Source organism: Haplochromis burtoni, unplaced genomic scaffold (genome assembly GCF_018398535.1).
Source record: "Haplochromis burtoni strain Fernald_Lab_line unplaced genomic scaffold, NCSU_Asbu1 Contig_202, whole genome shotgun sequence".
Classification (NCBI taxonomy): Eukaryota; Metazoa; Chordata; class Actinopteri; order Cichliformes; family Cichlidae; genus Haplochromis; species Haplochromis burtoni.
The window spans coordinates 838091-857387 of NW_024582563.1; the positions used below are offsets into that span (position 1 = coordinate 838091).

A 19297-nucleotide genomic window follows, 5' to 3' on the forward strand; every position below is an offset into this window, starting at 1 on the left:
ATATCTTTTTTTACTGTCTTTAAAGAAAGACATCAGTTTCCATTCATTTCCATATAAATGACAGACTCAGACAATAGTGTGCTGAAATTCTTTTTTTTTTTTTTTTTTACCCCCCCCCAACTGCAGAATAAAAAAAAAAAAAAAAAAAAAAAAAAAAAAGTGCATGGTAATGCAATATAAGTGCATTATCAGGCAATGAAAAGTAACTTATTATTTTGGAGCCAAATAAATTTTGACTGTTAAATGATGCATGATGATCCATCTGATGAAGAGTTGAATAGAGTATCAAACAGAAGCGCAAACACACCGACACATAACACATGCATATATTTTAGCCACGTTTATGGATTTACTTATATAAAAATTACATGGTACCCATTCAGCTCTCTGAATACATGAACTGTGGGGGGGAAAAGGAGTAGATATGAAAAAAAACTTTAAGGCTAAATGCATCTGGACGACTGCCTTTAGAAGCTTCTTAGTAGTTTTATAGTAAGCATGCTGTGCCTGTAACTTTGCTGTGTAGACACTCAGAGTGACAGCAGTCGGTGTGACCCTGCAGCATTTATTTCCCCAGGCAGCGCTCCCGTTATACAGCCTTACATTAGTCACTCATTTCTGAATTTAAGTGTCTTGTATGTTTATTTATGAATCTCCAGTGAGACATTCACAACATAATATTATGTAGTACTACAGTAAAAATGAGAGACGGCACTCGTACTGTAGTTGTGAAGTGCGGGTTATTGCTTGCTACATATGCAGTGAACTGACTGAGCTTTGAGTGCCTGGGAACTGAAAGGAGCAATTTGATAAAGAAAGGGGCAGATATTTGCCATATTTTTATATTTTCAGTATAATAAACACCCTTTAAATCAGTCTGTTGCCAGTCCTATGTCACATTTTCTAGTTTTTTTTGACAATAATTATTGGCTTCTGATGCAAATTTAAAAGAATAAAAACATCCTTATCCTTTTAGGTGCTTTCTTCTTACGAAAGGCGTGGCGTTTCTGTTTCTTTCCCATCAGTCACCTCAACCAGGTCAGAGTTGTGACTGGCTGGTGTTCTTCTTTGTATGACACTTTATCAAGGCAGCAACGACAAAAGCAAAAACATCAACATCTATCTTACATCAGGGAAACAGAAGACTGCATATCCATTTGCTGTCAAAAAGTTTCCCATGTCCCTGGCTTCATCCCATAAATCACAGAGCTTGTGCACAGTAAAGTAGCCTGACATAATAAATTAGCTCTCAAATAAATAGGTTGTTGTAAAGTTTTTAAATATATTACTGTTTTGACTGCAACTACATTCATTTGGCTAAAGCATTTTTCTTAAGACTGACAGCTAATAAAAAAAAGGGACATAAAGGCACCAAAAATACACAAACACAACTACAACAGGGAGTTCTGTGGTTAAATATAGATGTAAATGTAGAACACTTCATTTCATCAACAATAAAACTTCTTTTTGTAGGAAAAAAAGGACAAAATCAATAATGGTATTGCTTTCTTTCAGAAAGGTACAGAGCTGATCTTTATGAGCACTTGTCTGTACTCTGATGCTGATGTATTAAATGAGATTTGGTTTGTGTGGTTAATACACTTTCAGCGGTTGTATAGCAAACAAGGCACAGCCAATATTCAGTACATTTAAATGTCAAGACTGGCAGGTGCAGCATCAAGCCAGCAGTTCATATGCAGTTATTGAAAACCTTTTATCGTCACAGTTTCAACTTCAAACAACAAGGAAATAATGGCCGGGCTGCTCTTTGACATTTATGTCTCTTGTTTAAAATTGCAATTTTAAATAAAAACAGACATTTATATATTACATTCGGAAAATCTAACAGAGAGACATATCTGTGCAAAGACAACAGACAAAGATAAACTTTTTATGGCAAACTTGGTCTTATATAAATTCTCTTGTCAGTATTAAGTCAGTGAAGCAGCCGCTTAACGCTGGGTAAAAGAAGCTTTATCTGTTTTCAGCAGGGTAAAAGTCTCCTGTGGCATTTGGAATAATTGCTATTGGACATGTCAGATTTGAAAAGAGCACATTTTTAACCACGGTCACAAACGAGCCTCCCTCACAGACACGCTCATCGAACCTCGAATTATGTCATTGCTCTTTGCGTTTTACTCATCTGTGCTATGCAGTTCGGACTGATTTTGGTCAAACACGAGCTGAGGTTAAGGCTGGTTTTAACACGTTTTTCCCTTTGGCGTCGGTTGCAGAACCAAACTCTGACCACTTCCTTCTCCAGATGGAGGCCTTTGGCTATCCGGGCTATTTCCTGAGAGGATGGCTTACTTTTCTCCACAAAGCTGCGCTCAAGGGCCTCCTTAGCTCCAAGGCTACAGAGTGAAACAAGGGAGAGGGGGAATAAAAAAAAAGATTATGAGTTCACTTGGTAAATGGCATATTTTGTACGTTTGATCTTTACAGTACACACCTGATAGTTGTTCTCCTTTTTCTCTTCCGTTCATTCATTCCTATTTTGTCATTGTACAAAGCTGCAAGAAACAACAGTAGGTTCTGTAAGGACATAAGGATACATCTTTCTGGCTGATTGCTAGTGTAACCCATAACTTTCCCTAGACTGATTTAGCGTGTCACCACATCAAATATCATTATATGACCTTGGTCATAAAATAAATCTGGTGTTGAGGAGGCCACTAATATGACAGAAAAACACTTCTTTGACACACACGGTGCATCTGTTTATTTGAAATTCTTTTTCTTTGTTGTAATCTGGAAAGTTGTAGCTCTTTACACCTAAGTAATCAGATAAAATGTGAGACTAAAAAATCAATCTGATGTATGCATCATGTGATGAGCATTACAAGCGATTCGTTTGAAAAGGATGTAAGACTAAAAGTGTTGGCAAACACTGTCCAAGATGAGGCACAACTAATTAGATCTTAGTAATCACCCAAGAAAGCATTACTTTCAAATATTTTTTTTAAGAGACATTAAAAGAGACTGAATCAGAAGGATTAATTTTACCATGCTGAATAGATAAACGTTACCCTCAAATAAATACTCTCAAAGGGTTGTGAGTTGAGTGGATACGTGTGACTCACCACCCGCCAGCTCAGCTTCATCAAGCCATTTAGCCAGAATGGCCTTGAGTTTGCAGGCGTTCTTAAAGCTCAGCTGCAAATTTTCAAAACGGCAGATCGTGGTCTGGCTGAACTCTGAACCATGCACGGCAGCAAGCGCCTCCCCTACATTAGTCTGAGTGTACCCTGCGGGTCAAAATGAAACAGAAATACTTTATAAAATACACGCAACACAGAGGAGTAGAGGAGTGGGAAAAAAAGACAAAACCATCTGCAGTGAAGCGTCTCATTGCTGCAGCTGAACAGTGAGATAAATTTGTATTAATCATACCGAGTTTGATCCTCCGTATTTTGAAGTCATTTGCAAACATCTCCAACTCTCGTATCTGCGGTGAATCCATGGCAGGTGCGTCCTCTGGGTCCCGCATACTCTTCCTTTGGCCGTCACTTTTTATCTCTCCGCTTGGGCCCCCTGGGGCCTCATCAGTTGAAAGAAGGGCCGAGGGCAGTGAAGAGAAACCGTGGCTTAATGCACAAGAGCCGCTGCTTAGGCCATGATCCGGAAACTTGTACAAGCAAGAAGTAAGAGATCCTAGCAAAACAGAGAGTGGCAGAGAGCAGAAAGAGAGGGGAAATTTGTTGGTAGGGAACAACGGAACAGCTGGGATGTGGAAATTAATATTTTAATGTGAGTTTTTTTCAATCTTTTTGCTACGATAGACAATATTGGATAACAGTAACTCTTTGAAAAAATGAAGGTTTAAATGTAATCAGAACATTTTCCTTCTATAAATAAAAAGTCTTCATAGTGTGATGCACCGTGTAGATCATGTATAACTTTACCTCTCCAGTGAAACATCATTGAAGTTGCCCTTATTAGTACATCTGCAGACTGGCAGGCGCAAACAGTTTTATGTCAGTGCATATTTGTGGTGTATGGAATAAAAGTAAAGGTTTCTTTTTGAAGTCCCACACTTGGTTGGCATGATGACACCTGAGCCAGTTCCATTTACTGATAAAAGCTGTAAGATTTAAAAAAAAAAGAAGGGAAAAAAACCCTCCTATGTGACATGAGTGCTTAAATAAGCGAATGTGTTTTCAGGGGCTTGGTGAATAGATATTCTTTTAACTGTCACTTAAAACAATAAATTGCAGTGTAGCCATAATTTAATGAACTCGTCTTTCCGCAGTCCCCTCGTCCTTGGCTTTGGTGTTGCGGCACGAAGCCGGCTTTCCTTCATATACCTATTTTAAAGGCTCGCTGCTCAGCTGTGAGCAAACATCTCACAACCATCTGACAAGAGGTTTGTATTTACTTGTGTTACAATTTTCAAGATGATTCATTATTGCTACAGGTGGCTGTTAGTGTTAAGTGGTAAGCTGGAGTGGAGCTCTTGCTGCTAATCACTAATGACAGATTAATGACAGATGACTGCCACGGTACCTCATGGGTGGATGACTAATTGTAATTTCTAATGTGATTCTGTCCTTTGCGTCACAAATCTGCACAGCTGCAGAGAAAAGAAAACAACCACTAATTAACAGCACTAAAAATATGTCAGTCTGCGTGTCGCATTTAGCATGCAAGAGGAGACGTTAAGCGAGTTAGGCATGTGCAAAACAGGACTGTCTTCGCTCATGAGGGACACCGTTTTCCTTAACTGCTATCCATATTGCTGGTAATGTAAGTGAGTAATGCAACACTCCCCTCTTGTGTTACTGCAGTTGTAGTGCAAACTATATATAACTATTTTTAGACAATAATAGGATCTAATATAATAAAGGTCAGTTGGTAAGTCTCAGTTAGTTAGTTTATAATATCTGTACCCTTAGTATCCTTTTTCTTTTCACATAAACTAAATGGTAAAATATTTCTTGACAGTGAACATTCACTTAAGTGTCTAATACATCCTTGCAACAATCCCTCGGCTTTGTGAAGAGTACCGTTTCGCTTTGGTTTAAACTGTTTCAGAGGTGCTGATTTAAATTTTTGGTCTTTTTGGTGTTATTGCATGCCAAATATGTTTTGTTGCGGAAGCTAGGTAAGCATGGTATTTTCAGTATTTTTACCTACTCCATTAATATTACCCAAGGTAGGCTAAAATGATTTATTAATGTGAAATTGAATCTCAGTCAATAAACATATTTGTGATCCTTTGGCTAAACTTTTTGTCAACTTTGAGCAACACTTCTTCTCTTTTTCTGCTCATCCAGTAAGGATGAGCTGCCGCTACTTTCCAAAGCAGCACATAGCAACATCTTTTCTTTTTAAACCTGACGTGACACACTGAAACAAAAGCTTCTACAGAAACTCAGATTTTAGCTCAGCTAAAATGTTGCCTGACAACAGCAGTGGTTGAGCCATTTTGGACTAGATAGAATTCACTAACCGAAATACTGACAACAGTTACAGCTGTCACGAGCCCTGTGCATTAAGTGGTGGCGAAAATAACAGCACCATCGACCCATTGCATTGTTCAGCTGGATCTATAAATCAGCTGGAGAGCAGTATGGCAGATTCTTCTCCAAAACTGTATGCATCAGTGATCTTCTCTTGTACCGAAGGTGTCAGGCAGAGGTTGGAGTTCCTCTCTCTGTTGAAATTGCTTCTTTAGGCTGCATGCACAGTATGTGTCTGCATTTGTAGCTGTAGCCTTTAGATTTCAGAGCTTTTTCCACCTAACTGCAGACGCCTCTTCAACATCAACATCCCAAAAGTGAGTGCTCCGTGTGCAGTATGCACCTTGCAGTTGTTTAGCATTGGTAAGAGGGCGTTTGGGGCTAATACTATATCCTTGAGAACAACAACAACAGTTTTTGGATTATTCAGCTGGAGGCATCCTGTTTTTCCCACTGAGCTGGCAAAAGGGAGAGGAATCTTCGTTGTCTCGCCCTGATGTATGCACTGATGTTCTCTGGGCAGCTTACATGCAGCTATGCTGCAGTGAACACAGCCGTTGTCTGTGTGGCAGGGAGGCAGACTGGGCAGCAAGCCCTGGTCCTTGCACATGTGGGCTTACTGACTTTGTGAAAGCACCTCACAAGCCTTTGTGTACATGGCCTTGGACCTCCCAGCAGCTATACATGTGCACCATCCAAAAAGCTTCAACAGATTTAAGCTAAATGTGGACAGAAAGCAAACAAACACTGATTTGATGCTGTATTAAAAGCTGCTTCAACAATGTTTTGTAGTCTGAACAAGCTGGAATCCCAGAGTTGCCTTTTAGTCAAACGCAATATAATAAAGTTATGTCTTGGAAAACAGTTAACTGTTTACACATCTAGCGTATAGTGACCAACCTTACCTTCTGAAGCTCTATTTTAGTGCTCTATTCGCTTTTATTTCATGTCTCTTTTGATTTAAAACCAGCCGCAGTGAGGGAATTCTGGGACTTTAGTTTTTAAATGTGCTATTTGCTGCTGGGCAGGGGGTGTACTGTGGGTGTACCAGAGTGCTGTTGCTGAAAAATGTCACCATTTGCAGCTGAACACGAGGTTGATGAGACGAAAGAGACCAACTGAGGGGAACTGCAGAGTTGATAAATCACCGTGGGTTTGTAGGGCAGCACCTTTCACATCACACTTATTTGATCCACTGTTAATATAAAAATGGATTAATGCAGCTTTAAAAAATGAAAGAGGCTTTTTTCCTTTCCTCTGTCCTCAGCTATCATAATTCAGGACCCCGTTTGATGACATTAACTTTTATCTCTCTCTTCTTAACGTAAAGGTGTCCTTCTGCTGTCGAATGCTTTCAGCTAGTCTCATTTTATGATTCAGACGGATTTTTTACCATCAGTTTCACCGCACACATGAGATTTTTTTTTTCCCTGTTTCTGCCTGGCATTGCATTGCTCTTTTCAAGCGATACAGCCTCCCTTTTTTATCATCCCACATAATTTATGTCACCTCATGTCAGTCTTGTCAAACATTGCTGTCAGAAGCTTGACACCAGTCTCAGACAAGCTTACAGCTGTACTTTTTAAGCTGTCAGTCAGACATTTGATCATTCAGCAGTTGAGGAACAGACATCATTAAGGTGACAAATTACCTCCTGGTGGTAATAAGTGTGGGCACTTGCTGTTTAATTAATCCTAATGTACATCAGTGCAGTCTTTGACACCATAGTTCATATAATTTTTGTGAGGCCGTTTGCAGAAGTGGGCCGATGTCACCGGGTCTCTGCCCAGGTGGTTAAAATCCAAACAGAGAAGTCTGTAAAAAGAAACTTCTTTATTTCTTCAGCAAAACTCCTGGGTTCATTTAGGGTCGAGTTCTTTTTTTTTGTACTCTCACATGGTTATATGATATAGAATAATTCAGTTATACTTTGTCTAACTAAAAAAAATGGATCAAATCTGATATGCTTTTCTCTTTTTATCGGCTTAAGACTTTGAAGGGTTGTTTATGTTCTTTTTGTTTCTGTGTCCTTTTTCATTATTTCATATTATTCAAAAGAATCAGCATGCAGGACCTAAAGTCTGAAAGAGTGAAACTTTGATAAGGTGTCATGTTTCTTGAGGTCTGTGCTCATGTCTGGAATACAGAAACGGCAGAACTCTTTAAAATCTGGTTGGTTTACAATATCAGTTTGGCATGTTTTATATGATAAAATGATACAAACTAATAAAGGCTATAAGAACAGTATGCATTAAGGGAAATCGTGTTTTTTTTTGTTAAAGATAACTGCTATTAACTACAGTTATTAATTACATTCATGAAAAATGGCAGTTTTTCTGAAGTTTAATCATGACTAATTCGATTCCCATCCACCACAATTGTAGCAACAATCGTGACAGTGTGCAACTCCCACTCCTGACAGCAGGACAGGGAATTGGCGAGTAATCTTTGACAGTTACACTTAACAAGTGCTCTAAAAAGCTCAAGTAAGTGCGCTAAAGAGTCCACGCGAGATAATCAAGGTTGAAATTGATTTTAACTGGCAGCAGATTTAAAATTAAATGGAACATAAACACATTTTCTGCTCAATTTACTGTGTTTAACTACAGGCAAGTAGAGGGAAGGAGCAAGCAAGCGTGTGTGTGTGTGTCTGATCTTTACCTTGCAATGCATTTGCACCGCTCACCATGTTAGGGTGAGGGACACCACAGGTCTGCAAGATACGAGTCTGAGAAATACTGGCAGAGAGCATCTCCTGTGCTGCAGAGAGAGAGAGAGACAGAGGCCTTTATTATCGACACCATCATCGCCATTACTGTATAGTGTAATTGTCACTGCCTGCACTATACTCATCATCATCTAAACCTCTATGATAGCCATCGCTGTTAGTGTGACATTGTAATTTCAGCCTTGCTATAATCAGCATGAGTCCTGCTTTTCAGTGTCACCCTTCAATACGACAGCTGACTTTTTCCTTCAGAAACTTGCCTAAAAGTCTCGACTCTGCCGATTTATCCGCACCTGACACTTTGTGAACTTGTCTTCAGTTAGCCACACCTGTCGTTTCTAAATGCATGGCAGCACTTTCAGTTTGCAGATCGTGACTACATAATGCCCACACATGACTGAAACGGAATAATTTTGCAAATTTGAGGCTCGATTTCAGTGCTTCCAAAACCTGGCATAGTTAGAATCGATTGTCCTTGTCCTCATCATCATAACCAACAGCACAGATCAATACTGCTCCCTCCCCCATGAGTCTTCATCAGCTTCAGTTTTTCTGTTTTTAATGTTGGCTTTGGAAATGCTGCAAAATAACATTTCCACCAGAAACAAATGTAAATCTAGTGCTGTAAAAATGATGAGATATCATTAAAGAGAATGCTACAATTTATCTTCAACCCCAAACCCACACAGTATAAAACGGAGAGATGAAGAGTAAAAGTCAAGGTTATATTAAATATCATATATTAAACACAGGCCATCCACTATTTGATAAAGCTGGTGCTTAAAACATACAAAACACATTGATAGATTTTATTGACCAACTCAACTCGTGGTTTGCCTTTTTAGTTTTCACAAATTCTTCTTCCCTAGCATCATCTCTGCTTACCTGCCATCATGCCATAGGTGGCCTGCTGGTTTGTGTAGTGACAGGGGGTGACTGGATAATGTAAGCTTGCGGGGGTGTTGCTGAGAGCATTGCCCAGGGAGGAAGTCGGGAGGTGCATGTGGGAACGCTTGGAGGGCTGACCCAGGGACAGCCCAGATGACACTGACAGAGACAAACAAAGACATTTTTCAAGTCAGGATCTGATCCGTGTGCAGTTCAATTTTAAAGCATTCCCAGACAAGTAAAGCATCTTTCTTTAACATCTTTAAGTTTGATTTCATATCAAGTGGAAGCATTTTAATGACTTGCCTACTGCAGGATGTGCACTGACTAGATGTGTACTGACAACCCTCATCACATCACATATGGAGTCAGTAGCTTTGGTTAGTTTTCAGTGAGTTCTTTTCTTTCCTTTCTTTCCTTTAATTAGACACTAAACGGAAATCACTTACTATTAGATGCTGATAAAATAATCTTGCATAACTTTCTAAAGCACAAACTTAAATGAGTCTGTTAGGAAGAGTGGCAGAACAAAGAACACACATCAGTGCTAACTTTTCTTTAAAACTACTGCTTTACGTGCTGCTGTGAATCTAAGTGTGAGGGGGCTTGTAGTTTGTCTTCTCTAGCTGCTTTTCTTGTCTGTCCTTGCCACTTGTTGTAGCAGATGGCTCCCCTCCTCGAGTCTGGTGCTGCCCGGGGGTTCTTGTTGTTCCTGTTGGGGACTTTTTCTTTTCTTTTTCCTTCCCACTGTAGCCAAGTACTCACTCAAAGGGATTTGTTGGGTTTCTCTCTGTATTGTTGTGAAGTGATTATTTTACAATATGGAGCACCCTGAAATGACTTTTATTGTGAACCTGCACTCCATAAATAAAACCGAATTAAATGAAGTGTATTTAAAAAAATCAAAAATAGTATTGCCTTCTAATTAAATAATTATTCATGTGTTCTGCTTCTTATGCAGTTTGGAGTTCACTCCAAGCTTTAATGAATGCTTAGTGGTATTATTAGGATGCGCTCTTGAAGTCGGTCTCGCACATAAACAATAACACTGTACAACTGAGAAGAATCAAAGCCTTGTTTATGAGTTTTCCTCCTCCTGTTATGACTGGGTTTTATTAGCATTCTGTGACCATATTTCAAGTCATTCATAGACACACTAGAAGACAAGGCAGGTCAATGTGTTTTGGAGCAACGGCCTCAAAATCTCACAAGTACTTGGCAGAAAAATAAATAAATATTTTTTCAAAATATGTTTACTCTGCTGTTATATAAATGGTTGAATCATGTCTTGCATGATCTAATCTTGTCTATTCTTAGCTATAACCATCAGGAGGTTTTAAGACCCCTGGAAGTTTTCTCCACAACACTTCATCGTGGAAAAAAAAAGAATACCTTGGGGAGTTTATCATACTGATAACATATCCTCAAAGCAATTATCCACTGAGTAGAGACAGCTGGGCCAAACTATGTAGCTGATTAGATACAGTTACATAATTTGGATTAGATTTGAATAAATGTATTTTTTAATTCAATCCGTTTTGCCTGTCGCCTGGACGCAGCCTTATCGGGGCACAGTTGTGTTCTGCGCCTTGATAAGGGTGATCTATGCTACGACTGCACACAGTTAGGTCATCTCTACATTTCTATGCATACATAATCTGTCACAAATGAACCCTTCCAGGATTTGTTCATGTACAGTTTCATCGCAGTGGAGAATGCCACAATACTGAATCTTCCCTTAAAAGACTCTAACAGGCCTCTCTGGTGGCCCATCTTCCTAAAGCACAGATTAAGTTTTATGACATGATGATGATAGTTTAAATCAATGAGACACACACACACAAAAAATACAATTTTCCACTTTGCAAAACAAACAACGAAAACAATTATAACAAGTTTTACAAGATAACTGAATACGTTTGCTTTACCTGCAGCGACCATGCTTTGAGCATGGGACGTGGTTGGCAGGCAGTCGGTGGTAGAGCCATGGTGCATAATGATAGGCAGGGGTGAATCTCCCGTCAGTGAGGCGAAGGAGTCACTACCAAATGCCTGACAGGCCATTTTTTCCTGCCCTCTCTTTAATGGCGATCGGCTGAAGTTCAACACAGCTCATCGATTGGTTTCTTGTCTTCGCTTCTCTGTCTCTTGCCTATTTTGCCTTATTTCCCATGTTGCTTTGCTTGCCCTTTGCCTTCTCTATTTGTTTCCTTACCTTCCTCTCGCGTGACTTGTTATGGATACCTTGTCTTGCCTTCTGCCTTTCGTCTTGTCTTCTTTGGCGTTCTGTAGTTCTGCTTTGTCTTTTTCTAGCTGCGTTCTAGTCTTCTTTCACCTCATGTATCGCCTCCTTGTTTTTTTCTCTTTCACTCGGGCTCATTCAAGCATACTTCTTCCCTGAGTCCCTTGGGAATATTCAGGTAGAAAACTGTGATAGGTTTCCTTTTTTTTCTTAGAGAAGTGGATGTCAGCACTTCATCCAGAACACTTCACAGTTTTAGTCACAACTCTACCCTCAGCCAAGACTCTTGAAGATGAATATTCAGGAGCTTCAAGCTCAAGATAAATTACTGGTACATTTTCTGAAATGTGTTTCTCAGCTACACAGATTTCCCTCATTAAGGCTTCTCGTCTTTTCTCGCTGTTATAGTTGCAGGTAAGCCGGCGTCTGTCATACCCTCGGCATTTTTCTGTCCTTGTCTACTGCAGGTATTTATATCCAACCTACAACTAACCGCCCACTCTCAACCTATGAGATTCCCTATTTCCCATCGAGCTCCTCACCCCCACCTTCCAATTCCATGTCAGTGCTGTAATTGCTTGTGTTTGTACTTACCTGTGTTCTTCTCATCCTGTTTTCAAATCCAGGATTAGGGTACAGAGCGGCTGAGAAACCCGATCCTCTCCTCTCCTCTCCTCTTCCTCGCTTGCTCTCTCCCTGTGTCTCTTCCTGATTACGGGATTGTGAGGAAGCAATGAGAAAATAAAGTGAAAACATAAAATGCTCATTAAAATAAAAAAGAGAAAAAAAATAATAGATACAAAAGATTCACATGGAGCACCAAGAAATACAGCCTAGAACGTTGAACTGTGCTGCAGCATCTTTCAGCTGTAAATTGATTTGTTTTTTTTAAGGTTGAACCAGGTTATCACGGAGGTCAGCAATGCTGCTTCCACCCTATTTACTGCTGATCTCTCAGAAACAAAAACTCTCATGTACCATCATCTCAGCATTAGTGAAAGAAAGGGCTGCTATTGTGTCAGGATGGTGTCTATATTGTGTTGGATGCAGAGTGCTCCAGGTAAAGACAATAGGACTCAATGGGATGGACAGAAGTTAATCTGAAGAGTGTGGCCACCATGTGCACTTTGTTGTGTCTGTACTTGTGTTTATCCTCAGCTCTGCTTCACTATTGTTGATATAGGTGGGCAGCAGGTGGAAAATAGCTTGTGGGTGGCAGGCAGGATTCAGCTTGCCTAAGCACAGTGTAAATTTGGACTGGATGCACTGAGCACATCGGACAATGTCTTAGCTTGACGTGGATTTTAAACCTAAGTTTGTGAGCTTGTTTATTCACAGTGTCATTACAATAGAGAAAAAAGGAATGAAAATTGTTTCTGCCTTCTGATGGTTTGGTGACTTCGCTTTGCTCCATTTTCTTGTAAGAGTACTAAATAGGTCTTAAAAGTAATTATCTCAAAGGCAATATAATCATAGTCTAAGCCCAAACTCTGATAGCATGAAGTTACTTTAGCCATCCTCCCTTCAATATGCAATCTTTCAAAGACTGATTAAGCAAAACGCAACAAGACTGAGCACTGGAAAAATGAAAGTCTTTGTGACAAATAGCTATGCAAATGAAAATGGACTTTGACAAATCTCATTCTACAAGTTTCAGATTTGAAACTGAAAACAAGTCTACAAAATTACTAAGACAACTGAATGTAATGGTGTGTGACAACAGAAAGTCTCACCAGCAACAATATTATTCTCAAAATACTTTTCATAGTCTTTCATTCCTGCCAACAACTCCCACTCAGGCAGAAGACCATCTTCCCAGCTGGTGAAAGCAGGACTATTTTCACACAGAGAGACTCAACCACCTCTGTTTTAAAGCAATCGCTGTGTTAGTGTGAAAAACAAGTCTCCAACAATTCAGACCGCCCTGATAAAAATCAGTCCAATAAGTCTTAGTAACTGCTAAATAGTAAATAATGCTCAATAATAATGAATGGAAATGTAGAAATAGAAGTTATTTTATGTTTGACTTGTGAGCTGTGCCTAACCTGCTCAGCATCTGTGTGGGTAGATGGTAAATGCAGTCATCATAAGATGAGACAGTGAAGGTTTATATGTTTAAAATAATACCTTTGATTTCTAGATTTAAGTTATTGATCAGACATGGTGTAGGCAAGGTGTTTGCCTTTGATATGCATATGGTACATTGTGACTGTAAATGGCAATTGACATTTGATAAGCACGTGAAAGAACGCATTGTTGAAAATTACAAATATACCCCGACTCTTGGCATATTGGAAATATCGTAAATGCCATAATTGAATGGATTTGCATGTTTTAAAATAAAGGTAAATGCCAGCTTCAAAGGGCTTTGATCAAACCTGGGCAGTCTGAATGTGGTTTTAGACAAATACAAAAAAATCAAAGGATGAGGGAGCGAAAAAAGGAAAGCTTTCCCACACATACACACAGCCACAGACACGCAAGCACACATACATATGCACATAAAGAACCTAAACTTAATTAGTGAAAAGACCCTGAGTCAAATGGGTACTCTTAAAGCACCTGTTCAAGATCCCCCTCCTCGTCCCCCTACAGCACACACACACACGCACACACGCACACACACACACACACACATCACAACACACGACACACACACACACGACACACACACACACCACACACACACACTACACACACACACACACGCACACCCCACAAAAATTTAATTTTAAATGTTCACAGGCAGACTATCACCCTAACCTCTTAACAGATGGCAAAAAATGTAAGCAATAACACGTTTAAATACAATTAATCTTCCACCACACACATGCAAACACACTCAGACATGCACACATACACACAGACACACACACACGCACACAGCAAAGACCACTGATCCACCCGTGGATGCAGTGGGAACAGTGCAAGGTGACACATTCTCACAGGTATCACATCCATATACACGCCGTGTACCAGGTGTGTTCGCCAGTGTCTGTGTGCACGGGAACAACAGAGCGTGCTGCAAATGAGCTGGCACATTTCGGGTGGTTTATTCTGACGTGTAATAAACTTGCCTTTGTGCGTGTGCGGATGTGCATGTGCAAGCTTCGGCAAAATGACACGACCCTTCTCACCACATAAACAAAGTACAGCATCGCATTTTGTATAAAACTTAATTGCCTGCTCATTAGCAGCTTTTTGTGTTTGAGTCTGTGCATCTCCGTGTAGTAAATTACACTGAATAATGTTAGCAAGACATGAGAATAATATGCTACGAGGCAAGTACTCGTGGTGACCAAAAATACATCATGTGCAGAAGAATAGAAAATGAAGTGCAGTACATACAGTACTACTTATAATGTCCTTCCTCTGAAAAGTGAACACAGAGGACATTGCTGAGAAAGTCACTCAGCAACACTAATATAAAAAAATACATTTGGTTTTCAAATGTATAATATTTTAATTCTCCATCCATTTTCTTACACTTCCACTTTCTTTCCTTTCCTCACCCCCTACTGTGGTGGATGGCTGCCCGTCCTTGAACCTGATTCTGCTGGAGGTTTTTTCCTGTTAACAGGGAGTTTTTCCTTCCCGCTGTCACCAAGTGCTTGCTAAAAGAGGGTCGTTTGATTGTTTGAACCTAATCAGGTCAGGGCCCAGGGGCGTAATTTCCAGGGGGGGTTATGACCCACCCAATAATCAGACCCAACCAATATAAGCCCCCCAATAAAATTATGAATTATCTTGCATAAATAGGCTGTTAATTTTCTTTACTCATTTCAGGTATTACCAGCAAAATAGTTGCATGTTTAATTATCTGGAAATTTACCCAGATTTATTTATTTAGACAGAGATCTTGACTCCCCCAATGTTCAGCACAACGTTACGCCCCAACTGGGACAGGTTGCCAGCGTTTCTCGTCAACACAGAAAGACATTCACTGTGGCTAATTTAGAATTGCCACTTAACCTAACATCCATGCCTCTGGACTATGGAAATAACCTATGGAACCCTTCTTGGTGTAAGGTGACAATTCTAACCACATTATCATTGTAAAACCCCCATTTCAATAATCTCAAAATGTAATTAACTGCAATTTAACAATTCAATTATTCATTTTTAATTATTACTGCAATTCTGTGCTATGGTCTAACTTTCTAAGGTTTATAGTTCACAAGAAATGTGACGGTTGAGTGTCGGTGCATACATTTTTTTAAAATAATACATTCTGAACTTTGCACACCAACCCTGCCCCTCATTGTTCAAACAATCATCAACACCAGTGTTCTCATTTTCCAGAACCACATAAATATTAAACTGCATTTTGTCAGAACATGCCCATCGTTCTCCAGTCAACCATGAGAGAGATGAGGAGGGTGAGGTGAGGAGCTTGGATAGAAAAAAACAACAACTTTCTCCTTGTTTTTTAATTTCTGTATACATTAATTATGCAGGGATGAACCCTGAGTGAGGTTTGTCGGTTGCTTGAATACATCATGGCGGAGGTCAGGTCCGCTGATGAATATCAAGCAAACCTTATGCACCACTCCGACCACCATCTGCCCAGAGCTGGGCCTGACTCACAAACCGCTGCACAAACACCGGTCAAACGCATTCAGGAAGGCTAATTTCATCAACATATTCAAAAAACCCTCTATTCAAACAGCAAAGGTTAACTGTGTATTTGAGGAAACTAGAGCGGGTCCTGAATCTGCTCTCCTAGTCTCTCCCAGATTACTATCTCTCTTCATTAAGTAAATGTCAGCTTCAAAAATGTGCTAGTTCAACGACAGTACTCCCAACTTCTTTTTACAGCTTTCTGCTTTAGTAAAAAAAAGGATCACTTCACTGTGGTTTCTCTCATCATCTTCAGACTGTTTTTCACTGCATGTGTCTGATTTTGTTTCCTATTTAAAACCAGGTGGATGAATACAAAGTGAAATGACAGCTCTGTTAAAAAGAAAATTGAGTAGAGCAGAGGACGTTTTTAAAGCCTTCTGCAAATGAGTTTATTTGTTAATGCAATCCAGGAAGAAGTATGAAGAGCTTTCAGCCGTACCGCATCCTCATTAACCTAAACTTTAGCCTGATTAAAATAAGCAAAATGGCAAGCATTTTAAATTGGCAGTTAACCTTTAAGTCACATTAAGTTCTTCAAGCGTTATCTCCTCAGTAAATGAAAGGCTCCATATGCTGTAACAGAATTAATCAAAAGTTTAAAAATTGTCCTTGAAAACAGCACCATACGAGTGCTTACTGGCATTTGGTAACAATAATGCTCTGCAAAGACTCGGTAGGCACTGCAATACTGTAAAGAAAGAAGCAAGATTATGGCACAAACCTCCTGTGAAACTCCAGCTGTCCACATCCCTTGAACCCAAAAGCCACATTTCAGCTGCTGAGCCTCTGCTGTGAGCACACACTGTCCCTGTATTCCTTCTGAAAAATACACAAACATTATTGGACTTGCTAAATATATTTATTGCACAGCATGCTGAATGTTTAAAGAGACTTTTATTTTACAATCCATATACAATTGTGGCACCGGACGAGTTTCGCCCTCAGTCTTTACATAGTAAACACGACTAACAGTGCTGCTGCTGCTGCACACTGCTCTTTGTGGCTCTGTTCTTGTCATTCTTCTCCTCTGCTCTTTGCAGTGCTCACAGTTTGAAGGACAAATCAACTGAATGCCGCAGAGGGATAAGTAAAACTAACAGAGAGATAACTCTGTTGAAAACCACAGACAGGAATAAAGAAGAGAGAACAGAAGCAGAGTTTGACAGAGCAGATTGTAGAATAATAATAAAACTGACAGCTGTATGTGGGGTTGACACTGCTTTACATTCAAGAAATATGTGAAAGTAACACTCATCTAGTGGTGAGGCGTCATTTTAATGCCTATGAAATCTGTTGTATCAGGCTGCAGTGTGCTCGCCTTGTTTTACAGCGTGAAAAATAAAAACTGTCTCATCACATAAAGGTCAACATTTGCCTTTATGTGCTCTGCATCAGCAGTACTTTAAAACTTAGCCTGTCTCTGATGCCTCGTGTTATCTTGTCTTGAGGCCGTGATCTAAAAACCTTCTTATAGATCTGTAGTAAATGGGAGCATTAAGAGGGGAACAAAAGAGGAGGAAGGAAAAATAACATAAGGAGATGTGCAGTACCTGAGGCGTACGTGTACACTTGCTTGCAGCGCAATCAGCCTTATTCAAGCCAAGGCTCTGCACGTGGAAGGAAAAATGAGAAAAAGAAACAAACTAGAAATTCTTTTTTACACAGGATGGATAGGCAGTAGCTAGGCAACAGGCACCGAGGCAGGGCAGTTTACTCTTCTGCCCCGTAAGTCTACAGGCTTTATGAGTTTCCATTTATTTCTTCATTTGCTGAAAAAGGCTGTGCCCCATAGGTGTCCACAAATGAAAGCTGCTAGGGAGAGAAACCCATTTTTTCTGCATGTCATTCTCAGTTACTGTTATTAGTAAATCTATGAGGTGGAATAAATGTCTCCACTGCCATAAGTTGTACCACTTTGACACTAATTTCTATAGATTGACAAACTGAGAGGATAACTTCAATACGACGATCTATGGACTCTAAGGGTTGCCACATCTGCTGTACTGTTACCTGTCTGTCTTCTTCGTGTATGGATCACTGCTTGTAGGCCAAATTAAATCTTGCAGACATTGAAGTTTATTTGACTTTATGTATATCTTTTTTTTTGAGACATATCGTCTACTTAAACCTAAGGTCTACTTACAACCCATCAGATGAAGCATCTGCAGCAAGACTTAAAATTGCATATCACCGTCTGCTTCCTTGTGATTTTGCTTTACCTGACCACCAGGAGGCCACAACAAGCACAGGGGCAATCACAACACTGAGAGAGATGCTCTGACCCCACCCCACATGCAGGTCTAGCCCCAGAGTCCTTTACGCCATGTTCTGTTCAATATGTTCACAGCCCCAGCTGCAAATTTAGCAGAGACACTCTTCCCCTCTTGAGTGCAACCTCATCTGCATTACACAGATAAATTAAAGCTGGTGTTGGGGGGGAAATCGTTACATGGGATCAAGGCATTCATTGTTGCCAGGCTGAAGCTGAATTCATTTCAGCTGATGACAGGCTCCTGACAGTCTGGCAGATAAGCTGGTTAGCGTCATATTGGGTTATTTATTTATGTGGATTCACTCAGGCTTGTAACTTACCTGGCAGCTGTTCACATGCAATAAAAGACAATGCAATAGGTACAGGTAGGAGCATTAAAGTTAAGCATAAAACAAGGCTTAACAGTTTCCCCAGCCATGTCTATCCATCCCTGTTAGACTCCCACAACACAGTCTGACACAGCTGTAAGAGCTGATTACCTGTCTTACCTGCTGTCATTCTGCTGAGCTACAAAGAAACAAGTGCATGTGTGGAAAAGACAGTTCAGCAGTGCTAAAAGTGCTACCCTGCATTTTCAGCACCTTTAAAAAAAAAACCCCCCCCCCCCCCCCCAACATCTCAATTATTATGAGCTGTTTGAACATTTTTGGCTTTGGAGTGAATAGACCGCAGGCAGAAAATGGGAAGGCTCCTTTTCTTTATACACCAGCTGAGCCGTCAACTTATTTTCTAACTTTTTTTGAAAACTAAACACTAAATTATCCCACTACAAACTTTGTATTCATGGAAAACTATTAATGCACTTATAAGAAGTGCTTCAAAATAAATGTACCACAAGCAATTTGTGAGGGAAGGCAATGGGAAAAAGCAGATCATGGCGACTGCATGTCAAATGCTAACCATAATAATTTCATAAAAGAGTATTGGTTACTGTGTCCATAGTGTAAATTAGCATGGGCGTGTCCTCTAGTGGGATATGCTAGAAATGACTGTGTCAGTACTTTAGATTGAGATTAGATAGATTGTTAATGAAGCTGTACCTTTACACATGCTAAGAAGAAGTACAGCTTGTAGGTAAAAAG

At 39.9% G+C, this 19297-nt stretch overlaps 1 protein-coding gene across 2 annotated transcripts; it reads right to left on the reverse strand.

Moving 5' to 3' along the window:
• Positions 1 to 195: 195 nt before the first annotated feature.
• pou1f1 (POU class 1 homeobox 1) lies at positions 196 to 16742 on the reverse strand. Of its 2 annotated transcripts, XM_005935728.3 has the most exons (8): positions 16665 to 16742; positions 11915 to 12028; positions 9076 to 9237; positions 8124 to 8222; positions 3394 to 3654; positions 3084 to 3248; positions 2453 to 2513; positions 196 to 2354 (listed from the first exon to the last, which is right to left on the reverse strand). In XM_005935728.3, exons 3-8 carry the CDS (start codon positions 9191 to 9193, stop codon positions 2114 to 2116), a joined length of 945 nt encoding a protein of 314 aa, XP_005935790.1. In that variant the 5' UTR covers positions 9194 to 9237; positions 11915 to 12028; positions 16665 to 16742; the 3' UTR covers positions 196 to 2113. The 2 variants fall into 2 exon arrangements, with proteins under 2 accessions (XP_005935790.1, XP_005935788.1); XM_005935726.3 differs by lacking the exons at positions 11915 to 12028; positions 16665 to 16742 and adding an exon at positions 11007 to 11858.
• Between the last annotated feature and the right edge of the window lie 2555 nt (positions 16743 to 19297).

Coding starts and splice junctions, on each gene's coding strand:
- pou1f1 (XM_005935726.3), bottom strand. CDS start 11,142: ATGGCCTGTCAGGCATTTGGTAGTGACTCCTTCGCCTCACTGACGGGA. Junction 8,223..9,075: donor CACCTATGGCATGATGGCAG/GTAAGCAGAGAT, acceptor CTCTCTCTGCAG/CACAGGAGATGCTCTCTGCC. Junction 2,514..3,083: donor TGAAGCTGAGCTGGCGGGTG/GTGAGTCACACG, acceptor TGTTTCTTGCAG/CTTTGTACAATGACAAAATA.